This window comes from Rhinoderma darwinii, chromosome 2, assembly GCF_050947455.1.
Source record: "Rhinoderma darwinii isolate aRhiDar2 chromosome 2, aRhiDar2.hap1, whole genome shotgun sequence".
Lineage (NCBI taxonomy): Eukaryota > Metazoa > Chordata > Amphibia > Anura > Rhinodermatidae > Rhinoderma > Rhinoderma darwinii.
Window position 1 is genome coordinate 103310037 of NC_134688.1, and position 14733 is coordinate 103324769.

The 14733-nt window shown below is 40.8% G+C and overlaps 1 protein-coding gene across 2 annotated transcripts; it reads right to left on the minus strand.

The window, feature by feature from the left end:
- Nucleotides 1-3429: 3429 nt before the first annotated feature.
- LOC142740743 (speriolin-like protein) lies at nt 3430-9367 on the minus strand. Of its 2 annotated transcripts, XM_075850166.1 has the most exons (4): nt 9061-9366; nt 7361-7393; nt 5491-5633; nt 3430-3870 (listed from the first exon to the last, which is right to left on the minus strand). In XM_075850166.1, exons 1-4 carry the CDS (start codon nt 9251-9253, stop codon nt 3502-3504), a joined length of 738 nt encoding a protein of 245 aa, XP_075706281.1. In that variant the 5' UTR covers nt 9254-9366; the 3' UTR covers nt 3430-3501. The 2 variants fall into 2 exon arrangements, with proteins under 2 accessions (XP_075706281.1, XP_075706282.1); XM_075850167.1 differs by lacking the exon at nt 7361-7393 and having other exon boundaries at nt 9061-9367.
- Between the last annotated feature and the right edge of the window lie 5366 nt (nt 9368-14733).

Here is a 14733-nt window from a genome sequence, read left to right on the forward strand (position 1 = left end):
TCAGTCTTGTACTTTGTCTGCCGAACTGGCAAGGGGGCGTGTCTCTGCTATGGACAGTGCAACTGCTGAAGAGGAGAGCGCCCCCTTGCCAAAAGTACACGACTGATCTCTCGCAAGAGCTGAAGAGAGGGGGCCATAACCTATTACATGAGGGGGCCAAACCTTAAGAAGTTCATTGCACAGTACATATTTCAAGTCTGAGATTTTTTTTATCTTTTCTATACCTTCTAAATATATTGGCACTTATATATAATAACCAGTGCACAGGAAGATTGGGCATGTTGCGTATACATGCCGAAGACAATCTATTGTACTTCTACTGCTGGTTATACGGTGAAAGCAAAGGCAATGCTTTGTTTATTTTTTTTTTATTTCCACTAAATTCCAATTTACTAATTAACAATCAGTCATTATTTTCCGTTATTTCAATATATCCTAATCTTTCTCTATTCTCAGCAAAACATACACACAGGACAAATTTAAAGGCTAAAAATGTGCTCTCTTTTGTGAGAGAAAACTGACATTCTGTACGTTTTGTGCAGAGTAAATGCAACTGACATTCTGTACGTTTTGTGCAGAGTAAATGCAATGCTCCCAATATTACTGCATAAAGGAGGAGGTTTTTTCAAAGGTATATTTTGGGGTAATCCACCCCCCTACCCATTCTATAGTGTGTCCAAGTCCATCTTGATCCTGTAGCTGGGGACTGGGAAACCTCCTATTTTCCTTTTATATGTGTCCAGGCAGATAATGCTGTTCTCTCTTGGGAGAACAGCATTATCTGCCTGGACACATATAAAAGGAAAATAGGAGGTTTCCCATCTCTCTTGGGAGAACAGCATTATCTGCCTGGACACATATAAAAGGAAAATAGGAGGTTTCCCATCTCTCTTGGGAGAACAGCATTATCTGCCTGGACACATATAAAAGGAAAATAGGAGGTTTCCCATCTCTCTTGGGAGAACAGCATTATCTGCCTGGACACATATAAAAGGAAAATAGGAGGTTTCCCAGTCCCCAGCTACAGGATCAAGATGGACTTGGACACACTATAGAATGGGTAGGGGGGTGGATTACCCCAAAATATACCTTTGAAAAAACCTCCTCCTTTATGCAGTAATATTGGGAGCATTGCATTTACTCTGCACAAAACGTACAGAATGTCAGTTTTCTCTCACAAAAGAGAGCACATTTTTAGCCTTTAAATTTGTCCTGTGTGTATGTTTTGCACATTATTTTAAACAATATGAAGTAAAAGTTATATTTTATAAAGCTCTATCATTATTCCAGTGATTCTTTACTAATTCTAAATAGAGTATTTATGCTATAAAAAACCTTTGGTGGAAGGAATAAAAATACCACCTGACATCTATTCTATTCTCAGCAATAAAGGTTAATGAAAGTTTTTTTTTGTACTTAGGAGAACCTCACATGAGAATCACTTGTTTCTGGGGTTTATTTTTATTTCGATTATTATCCTTTTCATTTATGATATGACTTTCCTGTGCAATTTAGCAGTCGCGTTTACAATGTAATTAGAAGTACAAATGCATTATTCTCTGTAGTTGGAGGGTGGACAGAATAACGTCCTCTGGTAGTGCAAATGTAAGTGCGAATTTAGCAATGCAATATGTACAAAGGAAATGTTCAGTTAGAGTGGATTGGTGTAGCAATGGATATATTATATTCAGAATTTCTTCAATCCTTAGCCGTGTGCCATTGGTGGATTGGTGTAGCAATGGATATATTATATTCAGAATTTCTTCAATCCTTAGCCGTGTGCCATTGAATGGCCGCTAATGACGGTTCCGTGAATCACAGACTGCACACGGATGGCTTCCGTGTGCAACCCGTTGTTTCACGGACCAAATCAATGCAAAGGCCGAGACTGTTCCGTCAACAACGTGGAAGAGTAGGACCTGGACTACTTTTGACAGAACGGCCGCATGGTTCCGTTAAAATGGGCCATTTGAAATGAATGTGTCAGGGTGCTATCTGTTAATAAAACGGATAGCACCCTGACGAAAAAAACTGAAGTGGGCATGAGGCCTAAGGCTGTGTTCACACTGAGTTTTTTGCAGGAGGAAAATTCCTCCTGCAAAAACTGCTCCAGTAGGTTTTTGCACAGTTGTTTGACAAAAACTCGTTAAGGTTTTTTTTTCCTTTTTCTGACTGATTGAAATGGGGTTTTGGAGGCAGAAACCGCCTCAAGATGGGTCATGGCGCTTCTTTTTATCGCGACGCGTTTTTTTTACACGCGGTAAAAAAAACTCGTCCAACTCCTATTGAAATCAATTAGAGGCATTTTAGGGCGGTTTTTGAGGAGTTTTTTAGCGCTGTTTCCGCGTCAAAAAACTAGTCAAAAAACTCTGTGTGAACACAGCCTAATAATGTTTATGTTGAAAACCTACAAAGTCTTCAAACCTCTTACTTATTGTAAAAACATTGTGTTAGGCCTCATGCACACGACCGTATTTTTTCCCACCCGTAAATACGGGTCCGGTGTCACACGTATTCGACCCGTTTTGCACCAGTATTTACGGACCCGTGCCCGTAAATATGGGTCCGGTGTCACCCGTATTCCACCCGTATTTACGGGCACGTTTTTGGCGGCAAAATAGCACTGCACTAATCGGCAGCCCCTTCTCTCTATCAGTGCAGGATAGAGAGAAGGGACAGCCCTTTCTGTAATAAAAGTTAAAGAAATTCATACTTACCCGGTCGTTGTCTTGGTGACGCGTCCCTCTCTTCACATCCAGCCCGACATCCCTGGATGACGCGGCAGTCCATGTGACCGCTGCAGCCTGTGATTGACCTGTGATTGGCTGCAGCAGTCACATGGGCTGAAATGTCATCCAGGGACGGCCAGGACGTCGGGCCGGATGTCGAGAGGGACGCGTCACTAAGGCAACGGCCGGGAGACCGGACTGGAGGAAGCAGGAAGTTCTCGGTAAGTATGAACGTCTTTTATTTTTATTTTTTACAGGTTGCTCTTTATTCTGATCGGTAGTCACTGTCCAGGGTGCTGAAAGAGTTACTGCCGATCAGTTAACTCTTTCAGCTCCCTGGACAGTGACTATTTACTGACGTCGCTCAGCAACGCTGCTGTAATGACGGGTGCACACATGTAGCCACCCGTCATTACGGGAGCTCCATAGACTTCTATGGACTGTCCGTGCCGTTATTACGGCCTGAAATAGGACATGTTCTATCTTTTTTAACGGCACGGGCACCTTCCCGTAAGAAAACGGGAAGGTACCCGTGGCCAATAGAAGCCTATGAGCCCGTTATTACGGGTCGTAATTACGACCCGTAATAACGGGAGTTTTTACGGTCGTGTGCATGAGGCCTTAATGTCATTTCTATTATGCTACATTCTCCTCTTTGATACATCAGGTTAAAAAATGCTGAAAAAGCCACAACACAGAATTGCTATTGGAGTTTTTATTTTCCTATTGGGGGTGTCTGGTGTAGGTATTGCTGCATTAGTTTGTATAGTTGCTACACATAGGGAGAGGCAAAAGCTGGGACTTTCTCAACCAGAGGAATAAAAGGCTTTCCATCCTCTTCTGCCAGACACTTCAAGCAGTCAATGATGATGTTGACATTGTCCACAATACTACAGGGCATGGATTCAGCTGCCATTCTGTGTAAATCTTCAGGGCGATGAAAAGATTCAAGCTCATCAGTTTCTGGCCATGGACGATCTTTGAGTACTCCATAAGTATTCACAAGATATTCAGTGAAATAGGGGTGTATATGTTTATCGTAACCAAACTGTTTAAGGGTGTTAAAGAGTTTGCGTCTCCTTTCAAACAGCTTTGATCTTTCAGCCTCATCCACTTTATGGGACAGGGGGCAGGTAGTTAGCTGGTAAGAAGAAAGCAGAACAGTTAGAAGATTATCATTTACTTTTTCAAAAGCCCCATGATGATTAGAAGGTCAATTCGGCCGTGTGTGTGTGTGTGTGTGTGTGTGTGTGTGTGCGGTGTATGTGTGTGCGGTGTATGTGTGCAGTGTGTGCGTGTGTATGTGTGCAGTGTGTGTGCGCATGTGTGTGTGTGTGTGTGTGTGTGTGATAAGGATTTAGATTTTGAATCTAATTGGACGGGAAACTGATGTGAATGATAAAAATCTGTGCATTGCTGCAGAATATCTTGGTGCTATATACGCAACAGGAAACATTATAATATATTATCTGCAGCTATAATTAATTGTAATTTTTATGTTGAATTATTGATAGAATTAATACAATAATGATTAATCAATAATGATATTGCCTATCTCTTATAAACTACCCTTTTGACAATTCACAATTTTATTATCAACCCTTTCACTGCTTTAGATCACCAGGGATGAAATCATAAATCACTTCCATAGACCATCAGGGATAAATAGTTACACACAGGTTAAAAAAAGACACGGGTCCATCAACCTTTCTCACTCATTTACACGTCATTAATTGCTAGATTAGATATAACCCATAATGCAATTTGTCAGTAAATAAACATCTAGCCTTTTTTTCTAATGCTGATAGTATCAGCCATTTCTACACCTTGGGGTAGGGTATTCCATACTTTGACTACTCTAACTGTAAAGAACCCTTACCTATTTTGATGTCTAAAACGTCTTTCTACCACATGCAATGAATATTCCCTGTTCCTTTGTAAAGTCCTAGTTCTTTGTATTGGCCACACATATATTCTTATACATGTTAATAAGATCAACTCTAATGTGTCTTTTATCCAAACTGAATAAAAAAGTAGAATGTACCCCAAAATCGTATCAACAAAAACTACAGTTTGTCCCGCAAAAAACAATCCCTGATAAGGCTCCAATGACCGAAAAATTGAAAAATTATGGCTCTCCGAATATGGCGACACAGAAACATTATTTTTTATAATAAAAGAGCTATTATTGTGTAAAAATAGTAAAACATTAAAAAAAATATTGCACTACTTATTGGTACTTCTGTAATCGTACTGACCCGCAGAATAGAGTTAACATGTACATAGTTGACTACGCTATTGATCCTGCTGAAAAAACAGAAACCTTACGGAACCGAGACAAATGGAAACCATTAGCAACGGAAGCGTTGAAATCAATGGAAATGCAAACGGAAAGTTGTGGTTTCCGTTTGGTATCCGTTCATGGGTTCCCCTGACGGAAAGGTCTGATGGAACCCACGAACGGAGTCCCGACGCAGATGTGAACGAAGTCTAATACGAAAATCTGCTCATGTAAACTGACCTTAAGTTAAACAAGAGATAAATGTCCTGATAGTCAGCCAATAAATCAAACATATCAACTTGTCAACTGATATTAAATGCCTTACTTACCCTTGGTTGTATTTTTTTCATATTCCTTACAGTAAAGTTGTCAATGGCCAGATACTTAGTAATAATTTGGTAAGGCCAGTCATGAAGTATTACACTGTAAAATGAATATACCTTCTATATCTTATGTGTGAATATATCAGATGGATTGTACCTGGAGAATCTTTTCTTTCACATTTTTAACCAAAAATCCATAAAATCGGTTATACTCCTGAAATATTTGAGCCAGAATCCTGCGATCAAGTTGAAAGGCGATCTCTCCTACAACGCGTTGGTAGTGCTGAACTAACTTATGGTCTTTTGGAGACAGATATTGGAAATAAAATAAATCAAACACAATTAAAAACAGCAACCAAATATATATATTTGGAAAAATACGCTTTTCAAGCTGCTCATAATCCGGACATTCACATTGCATGATTATAATATTTCCAATGGACAGTTATTTCTTTAATAAATGCAGTTAGTAAAGGGAAATAGAGACTTAATTTTAAATACGTTTTTAACTATGCGAGACTCGGTGTAGATTTAAATGTAAAAGTTTACTATTAGGCTAGGTTCCCACACAGCGTAAAAACTGCGGTATTTCAGCAATGAAAATCTGTGTGAAAAATCTACAGCATTTACAGCAGCAGAAAACTATATGGGATTTGAACAAATCTCATGCACAAGCTGCAGAAAAAAATCTACTGCGAAAACGTTCATTAATTGACCTGCGGTGCAGTTTTCTAATCCTCAGCATGCCAATTTATGCTGCGGAATCGTTGCACTTTTGTTGCTGGTTTTCCCTATTGAATTCAATGGGGAGGTAAAACCCCTAACAAATAGCAAATGTTGCATTTTTGCGGCGGAAACACTGCAATTCCACCACAAAAACGTAAATCTAAAAATAACTTTTTTCTGTTTAAATTTAGTTTAAAAAGGGTCTATACTTACCCCTCTGACATGGACATAGCAATGGCTGCTTTTCTTTCCGGCTGTTCTCCGTGCAGCACGGTCTCTCGGGATGACGTTTCATACCATGTGACTACTGCAGCTAATCACAGGAGGCCGGACTGCACGGAGAACGGAGGTACGCTTCACTATGGCAACACCAGGGGGTTAAGTATTAGCTTTTTTATTTTCCACCTCTGTTTTCCGCAGTGACGATTAATGGCCAAAAAATCTGTACTATTTGATACGGTTTTTCGGACGGAATTCCCTGTGGGTTCTAGGACGTATACGCCACGTACTTTTACACAGCGTATCCAACCTGTGGGAACATACCTTAAGGGTATATGTTCACACGCGGCAGATTTGTTGCAGAAATTTTTGCAACTGAAAATCCATTTGATACATGTGAATAGGATTGTTTCTGCAGCACATGCATGGATTTCTGCAAGCCCCATTCAGATAAATGGGTCAATTGCAGAGATTCTGTAATAAATCTGCAGAGTGTGAACATACTCTTACATTATTTTGATTGTTAAGGACATTTCTAAAGTGGTAAAAGATGAGTCTTGTCATTTGGCACTTGCTATTTTTGGTAGCATCTCCAAGGTTCAGATAATAGGGAATTCCTACTGATTAATCTTGAGTAGGTTAATAGGAATTTTGCAAATGCACTATTTAGATATCACTTATTTTCTCTGCACACTTAAGGGCACATGTAATTTCGAGGATCCAATGCCAGGTCCCTTGTATGAGATATTGTAGACATGTCACTATCAAGGGAGAGGGTGTGAATTAAAGGGGTTGTTTGAGATTAGAAAAAAATGTCTGCTTCTTTTCAAGAATAGGTTGTAATGGGGCTAAGCTGCAATACCAGACACAGCCCATGGACATGAATTGCGCTGTTTTGGGAGGAAAAAGCAGATCCTTTATTCTAATCTCAGACAACCCCTTCAAGGCCCTCTTAGGCCTGGTCATTAATAGGTTAAGAAATGAGTAGCTGCAATGTATTGAACATTATGTTAAATTATAATAAAACTCAAATACATTGTTAAAACCATCCCATCCCCCTTCAGGAAGGTAAATAAGCCTACCTCGACAAGTTGCTTGGAGTTTGTCTTTCTTGTCTATATATTTATGGGTTTTGAAAATTAAAAAGATTATTGAACTATTAATTTACAAAGTTTATACAATAGAATATCTTAAATATATGTACTGGCTCGGTTTGGAACTAAACCACGTTTCAGCTCTAGGTTCCATGTATACATCAGAAGATGCTCCCAATGTATATGTCTAACATGCCCATAGACTTCAACAGGCCAGAAGTATGCCAAAAGAGTGTCCTGTTGGCACACATTTGGCCGGTATGAATAGGCATGCCTTTTTATTTTACCTCTACTGAAAAGAATAGTCGACTATGTCTTTTAATACAACTGGTTGTCACAAAAGACATTTACCGCACAGTATATATTTTTCTTACAATCGGAGTCAATGGTAGATAGGGATACAGTTGTATACACTGTATGTCATCCGTCAGAGGCATCCGTTAAGCAGATACGTGATGAGCTTTTCATGACATATCCGTTAAGTGATTACCATTATAGCCTTTTGGTGACGGATGCCACTATCAAGCATCAGTCACAGCCTATGTTTAAAGTATACATCAGGAGCTTTTCCCAGGACATATACGTTTGGCGGCATTTTTACACAAAACGTAGAGCCCGAATGTGAAGTGAACATAACCTTAGATTCATTACAGACAGAGTATTGTATATACCATCAGATAACCAGGACAGGACTATGTATACACTGCCGGTCACCAAAGACGGGCCAAAGTGTATGGCTTTTGGCCTAATCAATATATATAGAACTAGGTCACCAGGGACTAAACATAATATACATGAAGTTGATCAGGCGATACTGCACACAGTGTAAGTCAAACTATGATGTAAATTACGGAAGACAGGTTATATTTATTGTTCACTATGCAGAAAGCTGACAGTAATTTCTAACAGTAGAACAAAATCTTCATGCCTTTTAATTTTTCTAGTACCTAATGCATATATGAAACCCTACAATGTAATGCTGTTGCTGCCAATAATACTGCCAATGAACATACGTTAAGATGCAATTGGAAGTTATTCTATTTTACCTTAATCTTTGAAAAGAACCTTTAGTGATGTCATATTCTACTGAATTCTAAACTAAATGTGAACATTACCATTACCAAAGATACTAAAGATTTATAAGGTAGTTCTGTAGTATGATCTAAGACTCTGTGCACATCTTCTTTTTAGTTTACACTTAGTGTGTACATTAGAAAAGCTCACAACGTACAAGCTAGGCGTGTCCATAGGGTTTGATTATCAGATGGTCAAAAGAATGTTCTTTTAGCCTCCGTCTGGCCAGTATACATTAGAATACCGCAAAAAGGATATGGAACAGTGTTGCAGACTATGCTATTCCATCCCACGGAGTCTGTTAAAAACAACTTTTTTTAACATAGTAGCCAATGGGTGATGAATGCTACTGCATAGCATCTGTCACAGATTGAACGAATTAGTCATGGGCTTTCCAATAACTTTTCACGACGTCTCCGTTAAACAGATACTATTATAGTCTATGGGTAATGGATGTCACTGTTAGGCATCAGTCACAGCCTACGCTTAACATATACATCAGGAGCTTTTCCTGGTGTATACGTCAAATGTAGATCAAAAAATGTGATGAGCACGTGCAACACAAATACTACATACTATATAATGATATACTATAGAGTTATCCATATAAATACCTCTTTCTTCAGAGTGACATCTTTTGGGGATGGATATGCCACGCACCTTGCCTTCTTTTTTTTTGAGAGCGCTACGTAGGTCTTTGTTTTCATACATCAGCCCAAGCATCTTCCGTAGTTCAGCACTTTCTGCCAGCAGCTCGGCATTTTCAATCCTTAATTTCTTCAATTCTTGACTTTGCTTTTGATCCATTATGTTCTAAATTACTTGTCAGACTGCAAAATTGTAGGTGGGTCTTGCGTCGCTTGCCTGTTTACATTGGGTACTTGCTTGGAAAACTGAAACTGCTCTTTACCATCACCATATCAGCCACTTATGCAGCAACTCAGCCTTTGTGATGTCATACAAACTCTTACAGTTCTGATTAAAAGGTACACACTTTCTGTTCTATATATATATATATATATATATATATATATATACATACATATATATATATATATATATATATATATATATACACACATATATATATATATATATATATATATCGAAAAATAAGCAGCAACTCCAAGATTCAAGTGAAAAAATGGGTACTTTATTGAACGTGCTATTGCCGCACGGGCAATAAAGTACCCATTTTTTCACTTGAATCTTGGAGTTGCTGCTTATTTTTCGATTTGTATGTACTTGGTCTGTTCCTTAGAGCTTGCACCCACACGCTGCCAGTGCTGCCTGACTCTGTATATACCTATATATATATATATATATATATATATATATATATATTCATTCAATAATTTTTTTGTTTATTTGTGAAAATAAATAAATAGTTTAGCAGTTTTTACTGATCTGCGCAGTTTGGTACAATCCCAAATGTACTGTATATGCTTGAAAAATTGGTCACTGCTCTACCTTAATTGGCTTAATGATATTACACTAGAAAATGGAAGACTTTTTGTATAAACCGGATAAGTGGTTTTTTTACCCCTTAAGGCCCCCTACAAATGGCCGTAGCCGTAATTCCAATCTGTGATTACAAGCACGGACAGCCGCGAACAGTCACCCACAATTGCGGGCCGTGCTCCCATTATAAAGTATGGGAGGAAGGTCCGTAAAATAAAAAAATAGAACATATCCTATTTTATGCGGATGCTATCTACGGCCCGGACACCTTCCCGTACATATACGGGAAAGTGTTAGTGGGCAATAGAAATGAATGGATTCGCAATTACGGATCCATAATTGCGGATCAAAATACGATCGTGTGCGTGGGGCCTAAGAACGCAACAGGTTTTGGCCTTGCGGACACAGCCCTATTTTTTAATCCTGGAATGATTCACTTTATATAGTAATAACTTTGGAATGCATTTACTAATCCAAGTAATTATGAGACCGTTTTTTTCATGACACATTGTACTTTAATTGAATGGTAATTTTTGGTGAATATGTTTACTCTTTATTTATAAATAAAAATCCAAAATGTAAAGTAAATTTAGAATAAATAGCATTCTGGCAAATTTGAAATCTTCTTTTTCTAAAATGGGTAATGATACCACACAAATGAGTAAATAAATAAGGTTTACGTCTTTTTGTTTTTTAAGTAATTGTTAGGCCCCATGCACATGAACGTGCTTTTGCGGCCGCAATTCCCCCGAAATTCCACGGGAGAATTGCGGCCCCATTAATTTCTATGGGGCCATGCACACGACCGTAGTTTTTATGGTCCGTGCATGGCCCGGGAGCCCGCACCGCAGAAAGAACGGATCTGTCTTATTACGGCCGTGTTCTGCGGTCCGGGCTCATTGAAAATAATGGCCGCGGCCATGTGCATGTCCCGCGATTTGCTGGCGGCTCGCGGCTGACAGTCCGCAGCCGGCCGACCCGAAAATCACGGCCGTGCACATGGCTACGGTCGTGTGCATGAGCCCTTAGTGGTACATTTTGGTCGATACAATTTGTGTTTTTTTGTGGAAAATACCAAAATGCATCACATTTTTTTTTTTAATTTGTCATTTCAAAAATCCTGAAGGGGATGTCCACTTTTTATTTTTTCTATTAATTTATTTATAAGATAGGACATCATACAGATTTCTAATATACATGTATTTAAAATTGTGCTCACATACCTTTCTTATATGAGTGCAGTTCTCTCTGTCTAAAAATAACAAAAATGGTATAGCCCATAGATTTGTCCATAAAAAAAAACATCCATAGTATAACTGAATGGACAGTCATGTGACCCAATTCATGTGACCACTGGCATTCAGGTAACACTGTCCAGGTGTCTAACAGGTAAATAGTGGGTTATTGAAGCGTAGATTTTGCTGGAATGGTTTTCGAGGGCCATGTCGCAGTGGCAGACCCCCTTATGTACCAGTACAGTGGAAACCCTAAAAATGTTACCCTATTTTGGAAACTACAGCCCTTAAGGACTTCATCTAGGGGTGTAGTGAGGAGGTGCTTCCCAGCAATCAATGCGCAGCGGATGGTGCAATGTGAAAATTCAAATTTTTCCACAGATAAGCAATTTTACTGCCCTATATGTTGTGCCCAGCTTGTGCCACTTTGACAAGACAGCTCTCTAATTATTATACTGTGCTTCATGTTTTTAGAAGCACCCTACATGTGGCCCTAATATTTTGCCAGCAAATGAAACAGGGTTCAGAACGGAAAAAGCACGATGAGCATTTGAGGCCTAATTTAGTGATTTACACAGCATTGGCCCACAATTGCAGAGGCTCTGAGGTGAAATAATATAATAGTTGACCCGATTTTGGAGACAAAAAACTCTCAAGGAATTAATCTAGGTGTGTAGTGAGCATTTTGGTTAGGTTCTAACCAAAAAATTCCCATTGGTATTTATCCAGTGAAACATATATAGTACTCAAGGGAAAAACCACGTATATTTACTATTGCACAGTGAATAACATATGTAAGCTAGGAAGAGTATATCAGGTGGTATAACAACAGAGTAAATAAATGATAAATTAATAATCAATGCATGTATGCACAGGCAAGGTTTTTCGGGGCAGGTGTCGCATTGATAAGTGGTATTATTTCTTATGCTTCTTTTGGAGCACACTGCAGATTTTTTTTTTTAGTTCTACCCTTCTTGCCAGAGGAAGTGTTGCTCTGATACACTATAGGCACCTTCACTTTCAGAAGTACAAGGGCCCTAGCCAGGGGCGTAACTAGGAAACACTGGGCCCCATAGCAAACTTTTGACTGGGCACCCCTCCCCTGGGTGCCACACACAGCCCACCCTTGTAGATAGTGCCCCCCTGTAGACAGTGCTATACAGCCCGTCCCATGTAGACAGTGTTATACAGCCCGCCCCTGTAGACAGTGCTATACAACACCCCCTGTAGACAGTGCTATACAGCCTCCCCATACATTGCTATACAGCCCCCCATGTAGACAGTGCTATACAATTTTTTTTATTTTAAGCCACGTTTCTAATCCCACCCAATTCCTGCCCATACACACCCGGTTCAGCCCACACAGTATCATGCTACCATAGTGCCCCCCACACAGTATAATACCCCCATAGCTGTTACTATACAATATAATGCCCACACAGATGTCCCATACAGTACAATGCCCACACAGATGCCCCATACAGTATAATGCCCACACAGATGCCCCTGTACAGCATAATGCCCCATAGCTGCCCCCACAGTATAATGTTCCTCATAGCTGCCCCACACAGTGTAATGCCCCCCATAGCTGCCCCACACAGAATAATGCCTCCCATAGCTGCCCCCACAGTATAATTCCCCCATAGCTGCCACCACAGTATATTGCACCAATAACAGCCCCCATAGTATAATGCCTTACGCAGTATGATGCCCCCATAGCTGTCCCACACAGTATAATGCCCCCCATAGCTGCCCCCACAGTATAATGCCCCCTCATAGCTGCAACCACAATATAATGCCCCCTCATAGTTTTCCCCACAATATAATGCCACCCATAGCTGCCCCCACAGTATAATGCCCCCACAGTATAATGCCGCCCATATAGTATAATGCCCCCATATAGTAAAATGCTCCTATAGCTGCCACCATATCAGCCCCCTTCCCTATCAAGTATAATGCCCTATAGTGCCTAATAGAAAAATAATGCCCCCCATAGCTGCCCCCACAGTATAATGCCCCCCAATAGCTGCCCCTACAATATAATGCCCCTCAAAGCTGCCCCCACAGTATAATTCCCCCATAACTGCCCCCACAGTATAATGCCCCCACAGTATAATGCCGCCCATACAGTAATGCCCCCCATTTAGTAAAAGGCTCTTATAGATGCCCCCATATCAGCCCCCATTCCCTACCAAGTATAATGCCCCATAGTGCTTAATAGAAAAATAATAACATAATTATTTACCTATCCCCGTTCCCACTATGGGTGGCGGATCTTTCTTTTCTGTGCTGTGAGTGACTCGGCGCAGACAAGCGTGATGACGTCACTACATCGCGAATACCTGCACCGAGCCGCTCACGGCAGAGTGAATACTGGAGCAAGGAGCCGTCAGCTACTTGCTCCAGCATTCAGGAAGCGGGACTAGCGTGGTCAGCGCTGTGTGGCTACTTGGGCCCTGTGGACCCCCCAGGCTTAGGGGCCTGGTCGCAATTGCGACTGCTGCGACCCCTAGAGCTACGCCACTGTTACAGTAGCCTATGGCAAAGCAGGGAGGTACCTCCCTGCTCCGTCATAGTGTTCAATAGCATCTGCGTCCGAAAGACACAGACACTATTGAATGTGGCGTCGCTACCGCTTTAGTAGCCATAGCGGCTGCTAGCGGCGTCTCCAGGCATGGGGGGGCCCGGTGGCACGGGCCCCCTAATATCGTGGGCCCCGTAGCAGCTGCTATGGCTGCTACAGCAGCAGTTACGCCACTGGCCCTAGCCTTCTTGGTTCCCAAATATTATGGAATAATTGGAATAAATGATTACCACCTCTTGAAACTGAAGGAATCTTCCTGTCTGGCTTGCACACCTTGGTAGCACGAAAGCATTATGCAGTGCCATCTGTACAATATGCACAGCCAGATTTTTTTTCCACACCTTGGTTTTCCACATGGCACTATATGGCTTCAGCACTTGATCCGAAAGATCAACACCTCCCATGAACCTATTATAGTGCAGAATACAGTCTGGCTTGTGCTGTACGTAACCCTGCATTGTGTTCAATATAAGGACAACCCTCTTGTCCTTATACAGTATGTGATCATCAACATGTTTTCACTGCATAGTGCCCTGCTGTCACCTCTTTTTTTTTGCACGGTCTCGTCTGCCGCGGTATTTCTGGAAGCGAGGCACTTAGGGCATGTTCAGACGTGGTGTCTTTCTGCAGACACTGTCCATTGCGCCTTTACCTAAAACGTGAAGTAAATTGCTGCGTATTAATCGTTGCGGATTCAGGTGAAGAGTACATCCTGCTCTCTTTTAAAACATTCCATCTCAGTCTGGCTATAGACCTCGAAACACATAGGTCCAGCCAGAATGATGAAATATCCTGTTCGTGAAAGCAATCCGCAACGCAACACACATTACATCTGCGGATTTCAATGCGTAATTTTGCAACTCCATTGAAATCAATGGAGAAATTCCGCCACAAGTACGAATCAAGTCCGCAACAGCCAGTGTATGCTGCGGACACCAAATTCCGCACCGCAGCCTATGGTCCACAGCGGAGTTTTCCGCAACGTCTGAACTAACTTGCCTAAAAAT

What these genes read in the sequence shown, in the direction of transcription:
- LOC142740743 (XM_075850166.1), bottom strand. Translation starts at nt 9,253, where the DNA reads ATGGATCAAAAGCAAAGTCAAGAATTGAAGAAATTAAGGATTGAAAAT. An exon ending in ATGTCACTCTGAAGAAAGAG is followed by an intron (nt 7,394 to 9,060) that starts GTATTTATATGG and finishes ATAAATATATAG; the next exon opens with ACAAGAAAGACAAACTCCAA. An exon ending in ACTCCAAGCAACTTGTCGAG is followed by an intron (nt 5,634 to 7,360) that starts GTAGGCTTATTT and finishes TGTCTCCAAAAG; the next exon opens with ACCATAAGTTAGTTCAGCAC.